This window comes from Microcaecilia unicolor, chromosome 7, assembly GCF_901765095.1.
Source record: "Microcaecilia unicolor chromosome 7, aMicUni1.1, whole genome shotgun sequence".
Classification (NCBI taxonomy): Eukaryota; Metazoa; Chordata; class Amphibia; order Gymnophiona; family Siphonopidae; genus Microcaecilia; species Microcaecilia unicolor.
In genome coordinates this window covers 42081981-42105966 of record NC_044037.1, presented here as the reverse complement: position 1 = coordinate 42105966, position 23986 = coordinate 42081981, and the positions used below count along the sequence as shown (strand labels likewise).

Genomic DNA, 23986 nt, shown 5'->3' with positions numbered 1-23986 from the left:
TCGCTTGGCAACTCGCAGCTTCAGCTCCCTCCATAAGTTTTCAATGGGATTAAGGTCTGGTGACTGGCTAGGCCACTCCATGACCCTAATGTGCTTCTTCCTGAGCCACTCCTTTGTTGCCTTGGCTGTATGTTTTGGGTCATTGTCGTGCTGGAAGACCCAGCCACGACCCATTTTTAAGGCCCTGGCGGAGGGAAGGAGGTTGTCACTCAGAATTGTATGGTACATGGCCCCATCCATTCTCCCATTGATGCGGTGAAGTAGTCCTGTGCCCTTAGCAGAGAAACACCCCCAAAACATAACATTTCCACCTCCATGCTTGACAGTGGGGACGGTGTTCTTTGGGTCATAGGCAGCATTTCTCTTCCTCCAAACACGGCGAGTTGAGTTCATGCCAAAGAGCTCAATTTTTGTCTCATCTGACCACAGCACCTTCTCCCAATCACTCTCGGCATCATCCAGGTGTTCACTGGCAAACTTCAGACGGGCCGTCACATGTGCCTTCCGGAGCAGGGGGACCTTGCGGGCACTGCAGGATTGCAATCCGTTATGTCGTAATGTGTTACCAATGGTTTTCGTGGTGACAGTGGTCCCAGCTGCCTTGAGATCATTGACAAGTTCCCCCCTTGTAGTTGTAGGCTGATTTCTAACCTTCCTCATGATCAAGGATACCCCACGAGGTGAGATTTTGCGTGGAGCCCCAGATCTTTGTCGATTGACAGTCATTTTGTACTTCTTCCATTTTCTTACTATGGCACCAACAGTTGTCTCCTTCTCGCCCAGCGTCTTACTGATGGTTTTGTAGCCCATTCCAGCCTTGTGCAGGTGTATGATCTTGTCCCTGACATCCTTAGACAGCTCCTTGCTCTTGGCCATTTTGTAGAGGTTAGAGTCTGACTGATTCACTGAGTCTGTGGACAGGTGTCTTTCATACAGGTGACCATTGCCGACAGCTGTCTGTCATGCAGGTAACGAGTTGATTTGGAGCATCTACCTGGTCTGTAGGGGCCAGATCTCTTACTGGTTGGTGGGGGATCAAATACTTATTTCCCTCTGCAGAATGCAAATAAATTCATATACTTTCCACAATGTGATTTTCCGGATTTAATTTGTGATGTGCTATCTCTCACTGTTACCAATAACCTACCCTTCAATTATGGGCTGCTCATGTCTTTGTCAGTGGGCACACTTACAAAATCAGCAAGGGATCAAATACTTATTTCCCCCACTGTATCTCTACTTAATGTGGATGTAAAAAAATTTTTGGTGAAGCTGTTGGCTTCATGGTTAACGAGAGAAATTATGGGTTTGGTAAATTATATAGACTAGTTGGGTTTTATTCTGGGTGGATAGGTAGGATATAATAGAGAACTCTCCAGGCACTCTTGGAAGGGCATAATCGAACGCGAACGCCCATCTCCATGGGCGTCTATGTCTGAGAACGGGTACGTGAAGGGGTGGGACAGACCGTATTTTCGAAAAAAAAAAAAAATGGGCGTCCAACTTTCGTTTCGAAAATACAGTTTGTACGGACCAAAATGCCATGGATTTAGTCGTTTGTGAGCTGGGCGTTTGTTTTTTTTTTTTAGCGATAATGGAAAATAAAAACGCCCAGCTCAGAAACGTCCTAATCCAAGCCATTTGGTCGTGGGAGGGGCCAGGATAAGTAGTACACTCGCCCCCCTGACATGCCAGGACACCAACTGGACACCCTAGAGGTCAGTGCGGTGGACTTCAGAAAACGCTCCTACATGCATATCTCCCTTATCACGGGTGCTGAGCCCCCAACCCCCTCCCCCAAAACCTACTACCCACAAATGTACAACACTACCATAGCTCTTAGGGGTGAATGGGGCACCTACATGTGGGTACAGTGGGTTTTGGAGGCCTCCCATTTACCAGCACAAGTGTTACAGGTAGGGGGGATGGGCCTGGGTCCGCCTGCCTGAAGTGCACTGCGGTACCCACTAAAAGTGCTCCAGGGACCTGCATACACGCACGCCTGTAGGACTTGTTGCTGCTGTATAACCTTGGCACACCAGTTGACACCTGAAGACTAATTTCTTTGAAAAAGTCCTTTATTTGAATAAACACGTTTACTCACAGTTGACTGCAGATCAGAGGTTGTGCCCCACTGGCAAAGAGTTTTCCTGGTACTGAGATTAGCAGTAGGTCAGAGCTGGCAGAATGCTGTACAATGCCCTCTTTCAGCAACATTCAAGGGAAGAACTAAGTGCTGTAATGTGGCTAACACATGAAAGGGATCTAAAACTGTGTTACAAAAATGGCCACTACCTAATGGACTACCGGAAACAAAACAGGGCACACACTGACCCAGTAAGCAGGGGGAAAAGCACCATGGGAGTAGAGCCTACCAACTAACAACATCGTGAGCATTTAACGCAAGCTACTGGAATCACGGAGCCCAATACCTTACATCCACCACAATGCATTGCTGATGTGACTCTGCAGTGCACATAACAGAAAAGGTGTCACACTCACCCGAGAGCCACATCAGAACCAGGGAAAGGCTGTCAGAGGATAGAACACATTCTGCTGTCATGGAGGTGGGTACGGCATTTGAGGCTGGCATAGAGGCTGGAACAAAAAGTTTTTAAAGTGGGTTTTTTTGGGTGGGAGGGGGTTAGTGACCACTGGGGGAGTCAGGGGAGGTGATCCCCGATTCCCTCTGGTGGTCATCTGGTCAGTTGGGGCACTTTTTTGGGACTTGGACCTGAAAAAAAAGGGTCCAAATAAAGCGGACCAAATTCTCGTCAAAAACGCTCTTCTTGTTTCGATTATCAGCTAAAGATGCCCATCTCTCCTTGGCCGATAACCACGCCCCAGTCCCGCCTTCATCACGCCCCCGTGAACTTTGTTCGTTCCTGCGACGGACTGCAGTTGAAGACGACCAAAATTGGCTTTCGATTATACCGATTTGGTCGCACACGGGAGAAAGACGCCCATCTCCCGATTTGGGTCGAAATATGAGCGTCTTTCTCTTTCGAAAATAAGCTGGTTGGTAGCCCAGAGGAAATTGGAACCTGGGATGATGGTCGCAGTAGATGTAGGAAAAGACTTTGATAGGGTGGATTTGGGAGTATCTGATGAAAGTCCTTCAGAGAGTGGGATTTGAAGATAATTTTAGCATATGGATGGGGAAGCTCTATGAGAAACTAGTGAGTAGGACGAAAGTTAATGGAGAATATTTGGAGCCCTTTCAGTTGGAGAGAGGAACTAGACGGGTGCCCCCTCTTGCCTCTATTGTTTGGACTGTTGGTGGTGCCATTTGCAATTAGATGATGCCCCTATATTAAAGGTGTAAAAGTGTGTGGGAGCAGGGAGAGGGGGGAAAGAACACAAAATTATCCTTTTTGCTAATGACACATATGTAGCCCAGCCCCTTCTTTCCTTGGGATATTAATTAAGGAGTCAAAAAGGGGGTATCCAGGATTCAAAATTAAATAGGATAAATTGAAGGTAATTAATGCTGGTGGGGGAGCAGGAATTGTCCAGTTTGAAAGCTTGTTTCCTGTTTATTGTGCTAAGAAAATAAGGTATTTGGGAGTTTAGGTGGGAGTAGATTTATGGAAGCATTATGAATAGAATTATTTAAAAAAATAATCTTATTAGAAACATAAAGAGTCATTCAGAAAGTTGGGGAGAATGGCAGTAGTCAAGATGAATGTGCTGTCAAAACTACTATACTTATTTTAGTATAGGTGTTACCTATGGCGGTACCTAAGGGTGTTCTGGCAGAATTGCTGAGGGGAATTTCTATTTGTGTGAGGAGTGAATAGGCCAAGTATGGCAAATTTGATTTTCTATAGGAGCATAGATTGGGGAGGCTTGGCGTTGCCCAATTGTAGGTTGTACTATGCAGCATAATTTAAAACGTGGTAACTGCGAAGAGGGGATGGCTAAACCAGTAGTACAGCTGGAGCAGGTGGTATGGGATAGAGGCAATCTGAGGCCTTGGAGAGGTTGTTGGTGGCAAGAGATTACTGACCGTTTTACAAGGCATTTGTGGAGCTTTGGGAAGAAGTCTCGTGGTGAAAGGGTTAAGGAAAATTGTTCAGAGGGACGGCAATCAGGATGGAAGAGGGTTTCATGCTGGGGAGAGAGAGGGGAATATTCAGAGATAGATGGAAAAGGGTTTGAAACAATTTTGCCTACTTGTGTATGAAGGTAGATTCTTTCATTTAGCAAGCTGTATGAGCAATTTTCTTTCCCGGTAGGAGACTACTTATCAATGCTACAGGTACAGCTTTGGGAAGATGCGGTAGTGAATCAGGTGCAAGATCTGTGGGAGTCCTGAAGAGCACAGTTACAAAATTAGCTAGTAGGACATTTTGTTCATTTAAATTTATGGAGGCATGAGAGAGAAGGACTTGGGGAGCAGTTGACCAAGATGGCATGGAGGTGTGGCCTAGTGGTTAGGGTGGTGGACTTTGGTCCTGGGGAACTGAGGAACTGAGTTCAATTCCCACAGGCAGCTCCTTGTGACTCTGGGCAAGTCACTTAACCCTCCATTGCCCCATGTGAGCCGCATTGAGCCTGCCATGAGTGGGAAAGCGCAGGGTACAAATGTAACAAAAATTTATTAAGCACCTTGCTTAAAGAGAATACCTATACAAATCCTTTATAGGTAGTATTTGACTCCAGCAAAGTTGCTAAGAATTTCTCTAGTGTCTGATAAATGCTGGTGGGGCTGTGATGAGGAGGGGTCTTTATGGCATATTTGATAGTCATATCCCAAAATAAAGGGAATGTTGGAGGATAGTGATAGGGAAATATGGATTGTGGTTAGACCCCAAAGTATTGTTGGGGCTGATACCAAGGAGAATTAATAGAACACGAGGAGATTAATAAAAATGGGAGTGTTTTTGTTTATTTCTGGATAACCAAAAAAAAAAAAAAAAAGGATTAGTGGTGGCAGTGAGGTGCAGTATCACAGGTCATTGGAGCGTGCTGGAGGTCATTGGAGGTTGGTAGAGTAGGTTTGGTTGTATTGGGAAGAATTAGCAAATATTCAGAATGGAAAGTATACTGAGGTAGTGGAAAAGTGGGGATGGCTAGATACTTATTTAGAGAAATGAGATGATAAATGGAAAACTATAAACAATTAGGGGTGTGTGGTAGGGAAGGGTTAAGATGTGATGGGAGAATTGAACCAGTTTGCTGTGAATAATGGGAATTTTAATCTTTTTGGTAATGAGCCTTGGCATGCTGAGTGTGAAAGGAACAATTGTATAGTAGCTGCTGGTTAAAAAAGTATGGCTTATTTAAAACTAGTAAAAAAGGCCCGTTTCTGAAGGCAAGGAAACGGGCCCTAGGCAGGCAATTTCTCCCCCCCCCCCCCCCCGTGCCGGCGAAAACTGCCCCCGCCACGGTGGCACCGTTCTGGACTACCTGTGCTGACGGGGGACCCAACCCCCTACAGCCGAAGTGCTGTTGTGCCCTTCGCGTTGTTCATCTTCTCTGCAAGTTTCTCTGCGTGCGTCTGACGTCAGATGCACGCAGAGAAACTTGCAGAGAAGATGAACAACGCGAAGGGCACAACAGCACTTCGGCTGTTGGGGGTTTGGGTCCCCCGTCAGCACAGGTAGTCCACAACGGCGGGGGGGTGGTTTTCGGCGGGCTGAGGGGGGGGGTCGAGGGGGCCGTAGCACAGGGGGTGACAGATGATTCCGAGGCAGGGGGAGGAGTTAGGGAAACACGCTGTTCGTGTTTCCCTACTCCTCCCCTTGCCTTGGAATCAGCTGTCCTGACGTCAGTGACATCAGTGTGTGTCTGCCTAGCAGACCACCACCTCCAGGGAGCCACGGTCCCAAGCACAGAACGTTGGAGGTGAGAATTATTATATAGGATAATAAGACAAATTTTATTGGATACAGAAGGACTGCCTTTGGTAAGGGTTGGCCAGAGGGAGGAAATAGCAGTATGTGGATGCGGGGGTGGTAGTGTGGCAGGGGTTAAAAGGTTGTAAAGGTGTTCAGATGATGGGTATTATGCAATATCAGACTTCAAGATAATGAGTTTTGTGAATAGTTTGTTAAATATATTGCTACAAGATGGTTGTATTCTAATTAATTTCAATAAGTGGAGAGAAAAAATTAAGTATGGGGGAGAGTTCAAAGAGTGTAATTCTCGCAGGTGCTATTTCTCAAGATATCTGCCAGCCTCAGATACCTCGTACTCCTGTGCAAGAAACAACCCCTTTTCACTAACATTAAGGGCTGGGCCGGGCCAGTCCATCCCATCGTTCATGTCTGGTAATGTAGATCCCTTTTGTGAACAGCATTTCTTTGTCCATGAAAAAAAGTTTGATTCACTTAGGTCATAGATATATATAGGAAGTAACATCTACATCAGTACCCTGTGACAAGAAAACTAACACAAGGGTTAACAATTTTGGTATCGCAAACAAAATTACTATATTTCATAATAAATTGCCACACTTCTTTTTCCTCTGTACAAGGATTAACACAGTTTTTACCTAATTACTTTAGTTTACCATGTTTGGAGGTACACAGGTATGTTTCCTGTAAAATGGCCAATAAATATTCAACTGTGCAAAAACATCGTCTTAAGACAGTGGTTTTCAACCCAGTTCTCAGGTCACACCCAGCCAGTCAAGTTTTCAGGACATCCATAATGGATATCTGTGAGTTAGGTTTGCATGCCACGAAGGCAGCGTATGCAAGTCAGGTTCTCGACATAATTACCCATTGAAGTGTGGTATCAAGGGCACTGATGTTGCCGGTATCATCAAAGCACCCTCAATGCAAGAACAACTCATTATCTTTTTATTAGAGAGGGTGCAACAGCCTCCACTGACTCAAGACCTCTGTTCTGATATACCCCAAGTGAATCAAGGGGAATGTGGCTACCACTACTGTAATGCTTACATCTTTGGCAGTCTTTTTGGAGCAGATATAACACTGCTTCACTTAACGCAGTGAGGGCAGATGTGATCCAACCAGTACTTGAATATTTCTTTGTTCTATCCAACCCAGAGGAATACTCCATGCACTCCGGTGGTTAGGGAGAAACAAAGTAGACACCACTAGATATGAGAAAAAGAATCTTTGTGCTTTATTCACTTACCCCGTTAGAAAAACAGACAGGCAGTATCAGTACAATCTAAGGCTTTTCTCACAGGAGAGTACCCGGCTACAAACAGATGCAGTCTCAGAGTAATTTCTCGCAGATATAGGATATACATTCCTTTTTATATGAATAGTTTAACATTATGTCTATGGGATGCATATAATTACACCTACCCCTTTTATGTTCCTCTTTTTGACAAAAACTAATCAAGATTAGTTTGGGTGGTCTCCAGAAGCATAAGCCTGATAAGTTTGTTTATGAACTTGCTCCATGGTCCATTTCACCAGCAACCTGAGATCTTGTGTTTACATCACCTGCATATCCAGATAATTTGCAAAGAGCTCCTTCACACATTCTGTCCTACATCTCTAGCTGGAACTTAGTTCCTCTTTCTGCAAGCTGCAAGCAAGCTGCAAAAGCCAGCCTGTCAGCTTCTTATTTCTAGGTCAGACAAATGACAGGATTTTAAAAGCAGGCAAACAGTTAGGCCTCTGCACCTTTGTTCAGTGAAGGCCCAGACAGGTTCATTATTATCAAACTTCAGACCCATGCCCTTCCTGAAAAGGACTCCATACTGGAGTTAAGGTTAGCTACATCAGTGTCCATTTCTAGTGCTTTGGGGGAGGAAGCTTTACTATTGCACCAGGAATCCTCAGTATCTCAATAGTGAGGCAGAGACTGACTTCAACAGGTTTCTTTTATGTGTCTCGAGTCTGCGCACTCCTGGGATTCTGATGAAGAGCCTGAGTTCTTCTCAGAGGAGATGTCTACTACAGACTTCCCTTCAGGTCCCTCCCACCATATGAGACCCATTTCCAGCAGAGGAGCTGTCTAAATGATTATATTAAGGTGGCCAAATGGGTAGAAAAGGCGACGGTGAAAGCTAGAAGGATGCTTGGGTGCACAATCCTCTTGTGATTTAACAACTTTGAATAACTTTGCGTCATCAAACATTTAATTACCTCGTTAGTTACTCCCATCTCTAGATCATTTATAAATATGTTAAAAAGCAACGGTCCCAGCACAGTCCCTGGGGGAACCCCACTATCTACCCTTCTCCATTGATAATACTGACCATTTAACCCTAGAAGTCTTTTCAGTGGATAATCATATCAGATGGAGGACACTGCGGATGTTATCAAAAGTTTGGCACCCCTCTATGGTTGACAAGCTAGCAAAACTCCATGCATCTATTGAAGATATGAAAGATATCCTGGAAGGTCAGGCTACACTTTGAGCAGGTAGAGGAATGCATAGCTAATTAGAATGTTGGAGGTGGAAATGAGAATATTAGCAGCAGCAATGTAAGTTACTAGCAGAGCAGTCGTTGAAACAACATCCCACTTATCAGGGTGCCTGAAGCTGTGAAAGAACAGGACCCCTAGCAATTCGTTGAACAATAGCTCCCTAAAACGCTGGGCCAGCAAATGAAAGATGGAATCTTGGGCGTGGAGAGTGCAACTCATTGGCTTAATGCATGAGGGAGAGCACAGACCTAGACCTGTAGCAGCTAGATTATGCTGAAGAAAGCAAGTTTATGGATTTTTACAGATGGAAGAGAAATCCCCGCCTATCCTCGCCTCCCAACCACCATCCCCGCCTCCCACCACCAGCTCTGCCACCCATTCTAGGCTAAGCTCCTGAGGATCCCTTCCTTCTGCACAGGATTCCTTTATGTTTATCCCATGAATTCAAACATGCATGGGATAAACATAAAGGAATCCTGTGCAGAAGGAATGGATCCTCAGGAGCTTAGCCTAGAATGGGTGGCAGAGCAGGTGGTTGGGAGGCAGGGCTAGTGCTGGGCAGACTTGTATGGTCTGTGCCGGGGCTGGTGGTTGGGAGGCGGGACTAGTGCTGGGCAGACTTATATGGTCTGTGCCGGGGCTGGTGGTTTGGCGGCGGGGATAGTGCTGGGCAGACTTATATGGTCTGTGCCAGAGCCGGTGGTGGGAGGCAGGGATAGTGCTGGGCAGACTTATATGGTCTGTGCCAGAGCTGGTGGTGGGAGGCGGGACTGGTAGTTGGGAGGCGAGGATAGTGCTGGGCAGACTTATACGGTCTGTGCCCTGAAGAGGACAGTACAAATAAAAAAGTAGCACGTATGAATTTATCTTCTTGGGCAGACTGGGTGGACCGTGCAGGTCTTTTTCTGCCGTCATCTACTATGTAAATCTGGATTACAGTGGTGTTAATATTTTGCTTTTCCAAGACTTCTCTGCTGGGGTTTTGTCTCCATGCAGAACTCATACGCCATATTGTACTTAATTTTATGTAATAAAGGAGTACGATTCATGCTGCAATACTCAGCCAAGGTCTTTGTGACACATGACAATTGCTGTCTTACAATGATGGAGGAGCTGCACCTGTTCCTGGAGAAGTTACTACAGTCATGAGAACTGTTAAGCACATATGTTGTTATGGCATACTCAGCAAGGCCATAACGCTTTGGTATTTATGTTAATGATTGTGTCCTCTTTAGTTTTTGAGACTGGCTATCGTCATGCGAGCTGACGGTAATAGCTCAAATTATTTCTCCTTGAGCTCCGTTGGTACCCCTTATCATTCCTTGGCAAACTTTCTCAGTTTGTGTGGCCATCTTATTCCACTATTTGTAGTGGGTAGGGAACTGCTTCATGATTGTCATGTTGTGAACAGTATTTGTTCACTTATGTGTTGGGGAAGAGCTGGGTTTGCATGTGCACTTCTGCAATAGTAGCTATGGTGTATGGGCTGTGATGATGCTTGAGTGTTAATCTTCGCGGCACACAATCCCTGGTATTTATCAGTCAGTACTGGTGCTCACAGGCTGATCAACAAAGGAGTCCCATATTATTAGTGCGCATAACGCTACATACCATAACTGCTCCAAGTCTGCTTTTATTTTTCCGCCACCTATCTTTGTACTCTTTGTTTCAGACAGAATGTTTTCCTGGGGGGAGAGTGGAGATGGTTTTTGCAGCTGTGTAATGTGTGGATGGTAGAATGGTTAGGGAGTGGGCATGATGGAGTTGAGCAGGTTTGGTGTGGGGAAGGGGTTGTTTTAGGTGGGAGGGCTTTAGATTATAGTGAGGATGGAGTCGGTAACTGGGGAGTGGAAAGGAGGCTGACTCAGTGTATCATTCTAGAGAGTTATATGCTAAGAGGAGGAGGAGAAAACGCCCTAGGGTGTCTTGCTAGGAGACCCCAATGAAGCAATATAATAGTTCTCTGATTTTAAATTACCTCTGTATGAGCTGGGTATTGGCTGATTTAAAAGTTTTAACTTTTGAGTATTGATGCTGTCCACTCTCCTATTAACAGATCTAGAATTTTGTAAGATCTCAGAACAAAAGGGCAGATGTGGTGCTACTGCAGGAGACACATTTGAGTCTCCTGCAATAGTTCCTCCATTGCTTAAGAAATATCATTGGCTTCCCATCCATCAGCATATTAACACTCACTTTCAAGGCTCACAGACTTGGACTCCCACACTACTTATCTAGTTTCACGATCCCATATTCTCCAGCCAGTTGTCTTTGATCATTAAATGACTACTGTTTAGTTTTGCCGAGTCCTAGATTTGCTCAGCTAGAATTTACAAGAGTCGGGCATTCTTTTTCGTTGCCGCCTCATGTTGGAATTCCCTCCCCCTTTACCTACGCGCAGAACTTTCATTCAAAAGTTTTAAAACAGGGCTTAAGGCTGGCTTTTTACCCAAGCGTTTGGTCCTTTCGGGGAGTAGCCACTAAGCTAACCATCGCTGTACTGTATACTACTATCCATTCTCTCCAATTCTTCCCCAGGCTTTGTATTAGTTCCCTTTTTCTACTCTGTCTTATCTTTACTCTGTAGCATGATGTATGTGTGAATTTCTTTCCTGTCAACATATTGTAGTTTGTTTCCTTTTCTGTGCTTTTTGATTTTGTACCGCTGTGATCTACAAGTTAGTCTTAAGCAGTATAGCAAATCTCAATAAACTATAAGATGGAACATGAGAAATTTGAAGAGATTGAGTGGGAGGAGGTTTTCCACATGGCCTACAATGGTCACCAAAGAGATGTTGTAATATTGCTAAACATGAAACTTGTCTTTGTATTACGCATGCAATTTCAGGATCCTGAGGGGCATTTTGTTGTGGGTGAACTGCAGGGACTAAGGGTAGCCATTCGTAGTGTCTATGCTCCAACCAGTTTTACTCCCAAGTATTTACCAAACATTCCCCTTACGATCACTATCATCTGATTTTAGATGGTCACTTCAACATCACTAATGACCCCACCAAATTGCTGTCCTATTTTTGTGCATTTAGGGCTGCATGGTCTTGGTGGAGGTCCAGAATAGGAAATGCAAAGGGGAGAAGCCCCTTTTATACCATTAGTGGCTAATGAGGACTCCCCCGCAGGCATAGGTGTTTTTTGGTTTCTGGGCTGGCATGGCACTGGCTGTCATTATTTGGTGTAGATAGTGGAGCTGGATTCAGAACGTTTCCCTATTTGCACAGCTGAAAGAAGAATAGAAGATCCCATATTAATTTATTACAATACTTTCAGGTCCAACATTATTATTGCTTTACAGAAAAACCCATGCAGTATGCTGTGTTTTACTACCCTAGATAAGATTTTCCTGCAACTCCCTCAAAACAGAACAGTCTTACAGTGGTATCAGTTGTCACTGGAGAAGAGATCAACTCTCCATTTTGAACAGCTAGCCAAACTCGGGGAACTGGATGTTGCAGAGGATGTCACAGCCCAAACTTCAATGCTTTTGTTTGAGAGACTGCTGGCCTTTACCTACAGTGCAATACTACAAGAACTTCAGTATAAAATCATGCATAGGGCTTACATCACTAGGCAAAAAGGGAAGCCAATGGGGCTATGGACCAGTGACAAGTAGTTAGATGCAAAATTCACATAGTCTCATTCAGTAGCGTAGCCAGAGTTTAATTTTTAGATGGGCCTGGAGGTGGACTGGGTGGGCACAGGCCTTGCATTTCCTCTCCACCCGCTACCACCACCCCCGTCCGCCGCGTTTCCTCTCCGCCCGCTACCCCCCCCCCCCCCGTGACAGCCCCCTGCACATGGTCAGTTCTGGTCATTTTTACTGATCTGAAGCACCGTTCTCTCTCCAGCACCGGCGATTCCCATAGCCAGTCTTCTGCCAGCGCGCGTCGTTGAAGCCTCTTCTCAGGTGCGTCCCGCCTACTCTGCAACTTACTGTTTTCCGCAAAGGTGGGACGCAGGAAGTTGCAGAGTAGGCGGGACGTGCCTGAGAAGAGGCCCCGACGATGCGCGCTAGCAGAAGGCTAGCTATGAGAATCGCTGGTGCTTGAGGGAGAACGGTGCTTCAGGGCAGTAAAAGTGAGCAGACCACGTGGATGGGGAGAGCGGGCAGAAGGGGCTGGGCGGGCCTGGAGCAAAAGTGGCTACGCCCCTGGTCTCCTTCCTGCACATCTTTCTTGAATGTCTTAAACTGTGCTCCCTGCCCTAACCTGTATGCCCATCTCTTTAGTTGCCTGCTTCATGAGGGGTTTGCTTTTACTTCCAAAAACAAACAAACAAAAGCCCCCCCCCCCCCCCCCCATATCATGGGATCACAGCTAATGAAAGCTCCTTTTGAACCACTTGATACCTGTCATCTGACCTGGAAGGTCTTGTTTTTGGTGGTGGTGGGCTCCAGGCCATAGTAGCTGTTCCATCTTACAGAGTTTATTTACAGCAGAACGGTTTTGCACACATGTCCTAAGCTCCTTCCTAAGGTAGTGTTGTACTTATATGCCCATAAAGGTGAAAGCACACTGCATACTCTGGACTGCAAGAGAGTCTTGGGCTTCTATGTGGAGCAGCCTAAACCCCACAGAAAGTTCACCCAACTCTTTGTTTTGACCCAAACAGGAGTGAGGCTGCCATCAGTAAGCGCACTCTATTGAATTGGCTCACAGACTGCTTGTATTTTACTTGTGCCCAGGCTGGGCTGACTCTGGTGAGTCATGTCACGGCTCTCAATATCAGAGCCTTGGCTGAGTTAGTTAACTCACTTGAAGTCAGCTACTCTTTGAGTAGCTGTAACTCGCCTTGAATTTTATTTAAGAGAGCTGGTCAGAGATAAATCCCTGTTAACCTAACAAATCTTCAGTCTACACATTCATGTCTCGCTACTATCTAGAGCAAGATTCGGATGCGATGGCCAGTTTGGTCAGACAGCCCTTCAGAACTTATTTGAGGTCTAGAATTTGACTCCCCCACTCCCCCCCCCCCAATCCATTTGTTTCTTTTCAAGACTGTCCCCCAAAATGTTTTTTTTCATATTTGTTTGATGCTTGATTAAAGTTCCCAGGCCCTACCTGTTGCAGGCTTCATTTTTGCTCCTTTTTGTTTCAGAGAAACCTGATAGCTAGGGATTCCCATCAGTCAGAATAAATGCATCCTGCTTGTCCTTGGAGAAGGTGAAGTTACTCGCCTGTGGCAGGAACAGCAGGTTGCATGTTCTGACTGCTCCGCCTGCCTCCCCTTGGAGTTGCATTCTATCCGCTAGAGTATTAGATTGATCTGGTCCCGTGTGGTGTTGGTAGGTGGGAAGATGTGCATATGCACAGTAAGTTGCTCTCAAAGGCTTCTAGAATAGTCTCTGGGAGCAATTCCCACACTGGACTTCCTCAGATGACATCACCCATTGGTCAGAATATTCATTCTACAGATGAGTAACTTTGCTTTTCCCTGCTCAAATAGGCTCGCAGTCTAAACTGAGGCATTGGAGGGTAAAGTGACTTGCTCAAGGTCATTGTGTCTGTGGAAGAGACTGGATTTGAACCCTGGCTTTCCCAGTTTATAACCTGCTTCTCTAACCTCAAAGCTTGTCTTGTAGCGTAGAGCTACAGGAAAACAAAGTACACAAAGCTGCTTGTCCTCCTCATGTTATATATTATATAAAGGAACAGATCACAGATTTACTTTTCACCCCATTATTATAAGCTTCCATACAGAGTAACAAGTCAGCAGGTTAGCTATACCCATACAGTAGCTGGTGACAAAACTACATTGATCTGACATTAGAAATTTTGTAAATCATTTCAAAATTATTTAATCATTGCTGCTATGCAGAAATGTCCACTAACGTTTTCAGAGCTAGTCTAGTCATAGCCTACCACAAAAGCATTTTAATTGTTACTTTTCTTTCTGTGCCTAGTCTCCAATTACTTCTGTGTTCTGATCTTGTGGCTCATAGCCAAAATGACTTATCACTTGCAGAAGATTCTCTTTCTCTTCTGGCAGTTTTCTGATATCCAAGGCCAAAGCAAGACTGCTGAAAAGTAGATTTCTCTGTTTTAGAAAGGCCCATATCTATGCTGGCCTTCAGAGAGAAAGACTTGATCTAAGGAAGTAAAATCACAGATTGCAGTCTATTGCAAAACAGTGGGAGGCCTGCATTATCTGTAGTTCTTGGGCCTTGGGTAATGTTCAGGTATATCTCAAGTTTCATTTCTTTACCTAGGTAAAATCTCAGCTGGCTGCAGGGCAACTTTTAAGAAAGATTGAATGAAAGATAATGTGACCAATTCCTTGGTCGCCCTCTAGAATGCCGGAAATCTATTATTTGGTTCAATAATGTTATCCTGATATGACCCAACTTGCGTCTATAGTATAAAGTACCAGCTGAGCTTGTTTCTCTGACCTTGGTGCCACTCATTCTTTGCTCAAACTCTGTTTATCTGCAAGCCCACAAAATCTAATTTTGCATCCGGAGTACTAATACTTTCACTGAATGGAAATCTGCCCACAGAGGTTTGAATTCATTTAGTATTAGAATTTTGTAATCTTTCCATTCACACTGTCTTGGTGGAGGAAGCTACTGTGGTGAATTTGGCTGACACTGCTTGCTCATTTGTATCTCCCATTTTCATGATTGTAGTCTGCTTCAGGTTCTGCTGGAAGCCATGATGTTGGCACAGATCTCAGTGCAAAGATGGTTCCCCTATCTTCCAGATGCACACTATTTACTTAGCAGACTAGTCTCTGGGAGAGGGATATACTGTGTTTTGTTTTCATGCTGGTTTGTGTATTGGTTAAGTGGTTGATGTGCAGGTATATCCTTGTAGTGCTGATGTGTTTCAGATCGTGACTACTGCATGTCATCTTTCTCCATCTTTACAGGGCTTACAGATCTGAACATGCCGTTTATCACTTTTTTTGAGAAATAATGAATAGATAGACTAAGATCCTGGTTTCTTAAGCTTTTTTTTTTTTTTGCCATAGACGCACAATTTCTTTTTTTGTGGGGAGGAGGTGGCTTTGTAAATGAGGTGCCTAGGTTTTCTAAAACCCATAGTAAACCCAACCCCCTTGGTTACCTTTCTTGGTTGTTTCTGCTCAGTTTTTATGTTTGAGAGTACCTCTCAAACATTAGGTTTTGAAACCTTTGTTTTTTTCTTCTCTGATTTAGGTCTCACCAGATGTACTATATGTTTGGTTTCCTGTTCTTAGTATTTATAATTCTTCTTATAACATGTTCAGAGGCTACCATCTTGTTGTGCTATTTTCACCTGTGTGCAGAGGTAAGTTATTTTTATGACTTGTATATTACATATGAAAGTATAATTATCGCGTAGTTGACATGCTTAATTCATATTGCAGAGAATATGGCAGCAACAGGCCTGAGCGTGTAGAGCACTAGGGGCTTGGAAGGGGAGGATGCTTTGTGGGAGCTTATGTCTAGGAGCTAGAAAACACCTGGTTTAGCGTTTTTAACACCCTGTGTTTTCAGCAATATTCTTTCTGCCTAATCCCAATCGTTGTGTTAAGATACAAGGATATTTGAAAGAAAGCTCAATGATGTAATTGTAGCGAAGCCACAGTACAGGGATTGGTGGGGCTTTATTGTGTGGTTTTGGGAGTCCAGTCCTTTCCAGGATACAGGAATCTTTGCTTGAATTGAACCACACTGGATTGTGGAAGATTAAAGGGAAGCTATCATTAAGATGCATATTGTTACATGTCTGTTAAAAGGGTACATGTGTAAGTGAAAATATGTCTTTGTTCTTTCCAACCTAACAGATGTTGGAAAGAAATTTAATATATCAGGGATTGAGAATCTCTCTGTCGGGGGGGGGGGGGGGGGGGGGGGGGGGGATGGGAGACAATTCACTGAAAATTCTACAGAATGAGACCAAATTTGGGATGTGGGAAAACTTTTGAAAATACACATCTTTCAAAAATGGTTGAACAAAGGGGTTCCAGAGAAATAAAGCCTTTGGGAGAAGCAGTTTCAGCTTCTGTAGCATAGAAAATTGGAAATGCTGACACATAGCACTTAGGAAATTGCCCCTTTCAGACTTCCTCTATTCTTACTCTCCCATTCAGATATACCCACACACGTGGATTGGAATTAATTCCATTAAGAATGAGCCAAATGCTTTCCCTTCCAAATGCTTCCGTTCACTGCTGCCACACCCCTACCCCTGCTGGGGGGTGGCTTAATGATTCACATGTGTACTTCATTTTCTTTGTTGTAAAATATTCTGTGAGACCTAGATACACCTTGGGGAATTGTATAATTACATGTGTACATAGTTTATGTAAATCATATGCATCAGCACATGCATAATTTGCATAAAATTTCATAATTACCTGGATGGAAGGGCCAGCATGGCAGGAAGTTTTTGTATGGCATGAGGAGGAAGCAGAATGCTGCAGCACAGAGGAAGCAGATTGCAGTACACAGCAGGAGCAGGCAGAAGTGATTGGTTGTCATCTTGAGCTAGTCAGCTTGCTGCAGTTTCTATCTGTGTTAAGGCCAGAAGCAGGAGGAGGGAATGGGAGAAGTATGTGGAGGGTTGCTGTTTAGCCAGGCTGCCTGCTTAGACCTGTGGAGCAAGTGTCATGAAAAGGAGGAAATTGGCGAGTTCAGCTTCTTCTCTTCAGCACTGAGCAGTTCTCTGCTAGGACTGTCTCCCTGGACTCTGGTAGCAGCCTGCATTAGTGGGTGGGAGGGGAAATAGAGCTGGTCCAGAGTAGAAGGGTTAAGAGAAAGGAGGCCAATGATTGAGGGGAAGGTGGGAATCCCAGTTAGGGACCAGCATGTGCCTGATTTTTAAGGGGGAGACGGGATTCCTGATGTAGAAGGGAGACCTAAAAAAGAATAAGGACCTGATAAGATGGGGGGGGGGGGGGGGAAGGAGGCTGAATGATGTGGTAAAAGGAATCACTTTTTCTATGGGGAAGCAGAGAGAAGGGTGAGCAGGAGATACCTAATGGACAAGAGTGTGGAAGTGAAAGGGGGGAGTCTGATGAGAAAGGTGAACAGAGGGAACCTGGAGTGTTAAAAAAGAGAAATTATTCATGGGGCAGGTAGGAGGAGGTAGTTCTGATGGATAAGGGATGACCTGCTGGGAGAAAAGGAAGAGGGCTCATTAAGGGGAGTCCCTTGCCCCTCCATTCTTACTTATGCTGGACACATCATTTCTCCAGAACTTTGTCTGTACCTAGGGTTGTCAGCTGGTTCAGATTTGCCTGACAGAGTTGATCTGTCCTGAGGTCCATTACATACAGGGATTTGTAGTCTTATTTTATTAGGAAATGCAATTGGGAAATCAAAACTACAAGTTTTATATGCAATGGGGTAAACCGAGGATTATATCAATACTGTTAGACAAAGCAACCTGTTCACATAATGTGCCCATGATCCCTGCAACAGCACACACAGGATCCCTTGATCCTAAAGGGGATTTATAATGTTCTATTTAATATCTTATATAATAAAACTCACCCTCAACGTTCTGAAGACAGTGACGTCACTTCCTTCAAGACGGGTTTGAAGGGTTTGTGGTGGTGAAGCCACCGAAATCGCCAAGTCTCAGGGCCCCGCCCTCGCGTCAAATGTGATGACGTCGAGGGTGGAGCAATGGCGTACGGTGCGTTCAGGAGGTGCGGAGCAATGGTGTCAGAACGACGAAGGGGTTGGTAGGTAGATAGGGAGGGAGGGAGAAGGGGGGGTGTTGGGGAGGAAAACCTTGCTAGCGCCCATTTCATTTGCTCCAGAAACGGGCCTCTTTTACTAGTGTTGTATAAAATATATATTTAGTTCTGCATCACTTTCAAATGTTTGGCACATACTCCGCTGGAGTGTACCTAATGACTAAACTGTACAGTTTTCGTATGGTGATACCAACAGCCAAAGGTAAATGCGGGTGCTAGAGGCCACTAGCTCCTGTATTTACCAGCACAGAATGAACAGAGGCCCCTGGTGCGGCCTGTATAATTAGAGCACTGCACTTTGATCGTACGAGTGGAATGCCGTCTTAACCCTATGCCAGCTGAAGGGGTTAACGCTCCTCTCTTCCTCCCCCTCTCCCATCCAAACCATGGCTGCCGCCATCTGTCCTGAGAGTCCAGTGGACCTCCCACCCACCAGTGGTTAAGGCCTCCCCAACCAACCCCAGGCCTCCGGACACCGACACAGGGGCTAGAGGTCTGGTGGACCTCCAGAACCCCTAACCCCCCCCCCCCCCGACACAGGGACACAGGGGACTGGAAGTGTGGTGGACCCCTAACCCTCCCTGAGACCAACAAAATGTCCCTGGTGGCCCCATGGGCAACCCTACCCCCACAGATCCTAGTGGCCCCCAAACCTCCCCCCTCCACCCTTGAAACCTTTAGAAGGGAGGAGGGGGTAGCACTCCCTCCTCCTGGGGCACTGCCTTCAAAATGGCAGCACCTATATAAGTGAAAAACTCCTTTATATGGTTTAGAAGCCCTGCCCAGTGCTTCGCTATTTTGAAGGTGATGCCACAGGAGGAAGGGAGTGCTACTTCCTCCTCCCTTCTTAAGGTATGAAGGGAGTTTGGGGGGCACTAGGCCACCAGGGAAGCTTATTCCGGGGGGGGGGGGGGGGGGACGCCTCCTATTTGACAGGTCCGGGCTTTTTTTTGACAGCCTGAACCTGTCAAACAACTTCTGCGGGAGGATTGTGCCTTCAGTGCATGCCCAGGCATAATCCTCTCGCAAAATTCCCCCAATGATCAAAAGTAACAGCATGCATAAATTTGCATGCTATTAGTTTTTAATCATTGGGGCTTTAATTCCTTGTGCTGTTCAGGCACTAATTTTTCTCACCGTTTAAAACAGCACAGGGAATTTGATCATTAGCCCCCTAGTGACTGAAATGTGCTGTTTACTACATATATGGCTGCCTAGTGATTTAGAAGCAATGCCAGTACCTATAACCATGGGACAGTGACATCCTATAGTTAAACAGTAAATTCCATAATGTCTTAAGGATCAGTCCAGACAAATGGGTTTTGACCATCAGCCAGCAGGTAGAGATAGAGAACTTTAATGAGTTGTGCCTCATAAGCTCCTGCGCTTAGCAACCAAGCCCCAGTATTCTCTTACCTCCAGCAGGCGTGATAGCAGCTCCTGTGTTCTGTGGTGACTTCTGTGTGTCCTCCTGTTTTGCTTGCAGGTTCGAGTTTGGGGTTGAGAATATCCTGTGCCTCAGGTGTAATCCTCATGGTCTAGGTCCCTCCCTGCTTCCCCGTTGCCACTTTCTACCTCTCAATCTCTGTCTTCCTTTCTCTTTTTCCTCCTACCTCTATCTTTAAAAAAAAAATAAAATAGCCACTGTGGTTCTTTTTGATTTGAGAGTGCTTGTGCTATGGGAAGATTGTGGGGCTTCAGTGCCTTGGAGGTTACAAGACTGGCTGTTTTTTGTGAGTATATTTATTATTCTGTATTTCTGAGCCATTTAAGTTTTTTTCGTGCTGCGGGGGTAAGCTTTTGGCTACTGGTTCCTGCACGCTTTGCTTTACTTCTGTAGACATGCCGCTTTTGCCTACTTTGGCCATTAGTACTTCGTCTCTGGGAGTTCAATGCAGCCCCGCTCCGATAGTGGCTTTGGCAGGCTCAGCATCAATGGCTCCTGTGCTCCGCAAGGCTTCAGCAGCCATTTTGTCAGCAGGTTCATTGCCCACTACCGTGTCCTAGAATGTTGGTTTTGCAGGGGTACAAGTCTCTGCCCTGCCGTTTTTGCCTGAATTTTTTCTTATACTACATCAGTGTTTTTTTTTATTAAAGTCAGCTCAAGCTGATTCTCCTTCTTCCCCTCACGTTGCTTTTGAAAAGCAGCTCCCTAAGAAACTAAAACTTTCCGTTTCGCAGGATTTGGAGAATGTTCCTCCTCTACACTCAGAGGAAGTTTTATCTGTGTATTCTGAATGCCTTAGTTCTGCTGAAGTCCCTAACTTGGACATTTCAGAGGCAGATGAGGGTGATGATCCTACTGTAGCTAGGCTGTTTTTGAGAGCTGAGTTGCCTCTGTTGATCACAAAATCTATGGAGACTTTAAACATTTCTTCCCCTGCTTCTCATTCCTCTGGTCCTGCTCCATCTATTATGTCAGGTACTAAGAGATCACCTGTATTTCTCCATATTCATGAGGCTATGCAGGAACTTATAGCTCAGTGGAGACCCCTAACCTCTGGGTGGCTTGCACTGTGTCCAAATTATATCCCTTTCTGCTGTCTGATTTAGAGCAGTTTGCTCTGCCTTAGATGGATGCCCTTATTAAGGCGATTACTAAACATATCACTATCCTTGTTGAAGGCGGCACTACATTAAGGATATGCATGACCACAAGCTTGAGGCTTCCTTAAAGCTTGCCTTTCAACTAGCTGCGTTAAATTCTCAGGCAGCAGTTTCTTCTTCTTTTCTATCCAGGGCTGCTTTATCATGGATTCAACAATTGCCTATGTTGGACTAGCCTCCTAGAGGCGGGGTTGTCCTATTTGTTAGACGCGCTTTATGATATTCTCCAAGCGACAGCTAAAGGTATGGTCTTGGCAATTTCTGCGCGATGCTGGCTATGGTTGAGGCATTGGGCCGCTGATGTGGCATCTAAATCTAGTCTGGTGAAGAGATTTGAAGGTCCAACGGCTACCTGAGGACAAGCCTAAGCCTCATCTCTGGGTGGCTAAGTCTTGTTTTGTGGAGGTATAGACCAGGGAAGGCTAATGCTTCTGTTCAAAAACCTTGCTTTCCTCGGACTCAGTCTTTCTTTCGAGGAGGCAAGAAGCCCTTTTCCACTTTAAGAGCCTCTCCCTTTTTGTAGCCCTCACAGTGAAGTCCCAGAGGGGTGAACAAATCTCTGATTGCTGCAGCATGGAGACTCATCATTCTGTCAGCCTTGGTCCAGCCAAGCGAGTTTCTCACCTCCTTGGACCTCAAGGAGGCTTATTTTCATTTCCCAATTTGGCTTCCTCACAGGAGATTTCTCCGATCCTGGGAGATCATTTTCAATTCAAGGTCTTGCCTTTTGGCCTCGCCACTGCACCTCACACATTTTCAAGAGTTATGGTGTCAGCCTTTCTTCTCCGGCAAGGGATCCAGGTACATCCTTACCTGAACGATTGGCTTACTCAGGTGCTTTCTTATCAAGAGAGCCTTTGCAGTACACACAGTCCTGTCTCTTCTTCCTGCGCTGGTTGGGTGGTGAATTAGAGCAAGAGTCATCTCACTCCCACCCAGACCTTGGAGTTTGTAAGAGTGTGCTTCAATACCCAGGCAGGGAAGGATTTCATGCCTTGGCATCATCAGCTCAAACAGCAAATTTTTAGGCTTCTCTCTTTCCTGCCTTCAGGCATGGGATTATGCTCAGGCTTCTCTCTTTCCTGCCTTCAGGCATGGGATTATGCTCAGATTCTCCGTTGTATGGCAGCAACTGGTCGAGAGTGGAGGCTTCCTGGTCCATCAAGATTGGAACTTCAAGCTGTCTAGAAAGCTCTACTAGCCTTTATGCCTCTTCTTTGCAGGAGGATGGTGCGCATGCTGTTGGACAATGTCACAGCCGTGTCTTACATCAACAGACAAGGAGGAACAAAGAGTGTATCTCTAGCCCAGGAGGCACGTCACATAGTGGGTTCACTGAACTTGCAAACGGATTTCCTCAGCAGAGTGTCTCTGAACCTGGGGGAATGGCAGCTATCAAATTCTGCATTTCACCTCATTTCGTCACAGTGGGGCCTTCGTGCAGGTCTTTTTCTGCCGTCATCTACTATGTATGTATGTATGTATGTTCTGGTTCAAGACATCATGGCATCCAGACTCAATGCCCAAGTACATAGATGCTACAGCCGCTTCAGGGAGAAAGACTCCCTAGGAACAGCTGTATTGGTACAGCCTTGGCCATCGGATGGCCTTCTTTACATGTTTCCTCCGTGGCCACTCGTGGGAAGGATACTGCACAGGATTGCATGTCATCCTGGCAAGGTCGTTCTTGTAGCTCTGGACTGGCTCAGACATCCTTGGTATGTGGACCTCATCCATCTTCAAATCGCTCCGTGGTTGACTTTTCCTCCACAGATGGGCTTATTGTACCAAGGTCCAGTACTTTGGTCTTACAAGCCTGGCTCTTGATAGGGCGTGATTGAAGAAGAAGGGTTACGTGGATAATGTTATTACCTTGCTGCAAGCCCGAAAGTGGATGACGTTATTACCTTGCTGCAAACCCGAAAGTGGCCCACTTTTTCTTCTTATGCTAGAGCGTGGAGAACTTTTGAGAGCTGGTCTGCACAGAATGGCGTTTCACCATTTCGTGTTTCCTTGTCTCAAATTTTATCCTTCCTTCAGGAGGGATTCAAAAACACTTCTCTCTTAATTCGCTCAAGGTTCAGGTGGCAGCGATGGCATGTCATAGAGGCAAGATGCAGAATGCCTCAGCTGCTGACCCTGATATAGTGTGATTCCTCAAGGGAGTCACTCATCTGTGTCCCCCTCTCCACAATATTTATCCTCAGTGGAGTCTTCAAGTGATTCTTCAGTCTGCCCCCTTTGAGCCCCTTCGTTTGGCAACTATCAGAGATCTTACTTTAAAGGCAGTATTTCAATGCCATTTCAGTGGCATGGAGAGTTTCAGAGCTTCAAGCTCTCTCTTGCAGGGATCCTTTTCTCCGCTTTTCTGACTTGGATGTTTCCATACAAACAGTTCTGTCCTTTTTGCTGAAGATTGTATCTCCTTTTCATGTCAGACTGTGTTTCTTCCTTCTTTTTCTAGGGAGGTCTATTCTGCAGAATTGCTTCCCTGCGACTGTTGGATGTGAAGTGTGTCCTTATGCCCTACCTTACCACTACCAATGATTTCAAGCAGTCTGATCATCTTTTTGTCCTCTTTGCGGGACCCCAGAAAGGATTTCTGGCCTCCAAAGCGACAGTGGCTCAATAACTTGAGGCTATTTCTTTGGCTTACATTCTGAGGGGTAGATCTGCTCCCATGTACGCCAAGGCTCATTCTACTAGGTCTTTGGCGACTTCTTTGACAGAGTCTAGGGCAATTTCATTGGCAGAGATCTGTTGGTCAGCACCGTGGTCGTCCTCTCATTCCTTTAAGCATTACTGTTTGGATGTGTCTGCGCAAGCAAATGCTTCCTTCGGGGCCATGGTTCTCGCTGCAGGGATATCACAGTCCCTCTCCTCTTAAGGATTGCTTTTGTACATCCCATTTGGACTGATCCTTGGGATGTAATGGAAGGAAAAAATAGTTAAATTACCAGATAACTTTCTTTCCTTTAATCCCAAAGAATCAGTCCAGAGCCTGCCTTTCTGTGATGGTTTCGGTTTTTCCAGGTTCTATATAATTTTGGATGTTTGTATCATTCTGGTTATTTCTAAGGCACGAGTTTTACCCTTTATTTCGTAGTTCTTTCACTGCTTTATCAAGTACTGGCTTGGTTGCTAAGCGCAGGAGCTTATGAGGCACAACTCTTTAGAGTTTTCTATCTTCACCTGCTGGCGGATGGTTACAACCCATTTGTCTGGACTGATCCTTTGGAACTAAAGGAAAGAAAATTATCAGGTAATTTAACTAATTTTTCCTTCCATCCTTTGAACAGAGGGATGTTGCACTTACT

The 23986-nt window shown here is 45.3% G+C and overlaps 1 protein-coding gene across 2 annotated transcripts in view; it reads left to right on the top strand.

The window, feature by feature from the left end:
* Nucleotides 1–23986, top strand: part of LOC115473998 (transmembrane 9 superfamily member 2-like) — a 176755-nt gene that overhangs the window by 132022 nt on the left and 20747 nt on the right. For both annotated transcript variants that reach the window (XM_030209257.1, XM_030209258.1), the window contains one exon: nucleotides 15532–15643. In XM_030209257.1, coding sequence (XP_030065117.1) covers nucleotides 15532–15643 — 112 coding nt within the window. The remainder of the gene's footprint in view (nucleotides 1–15531; nucleotides 15644–23986) is intronic.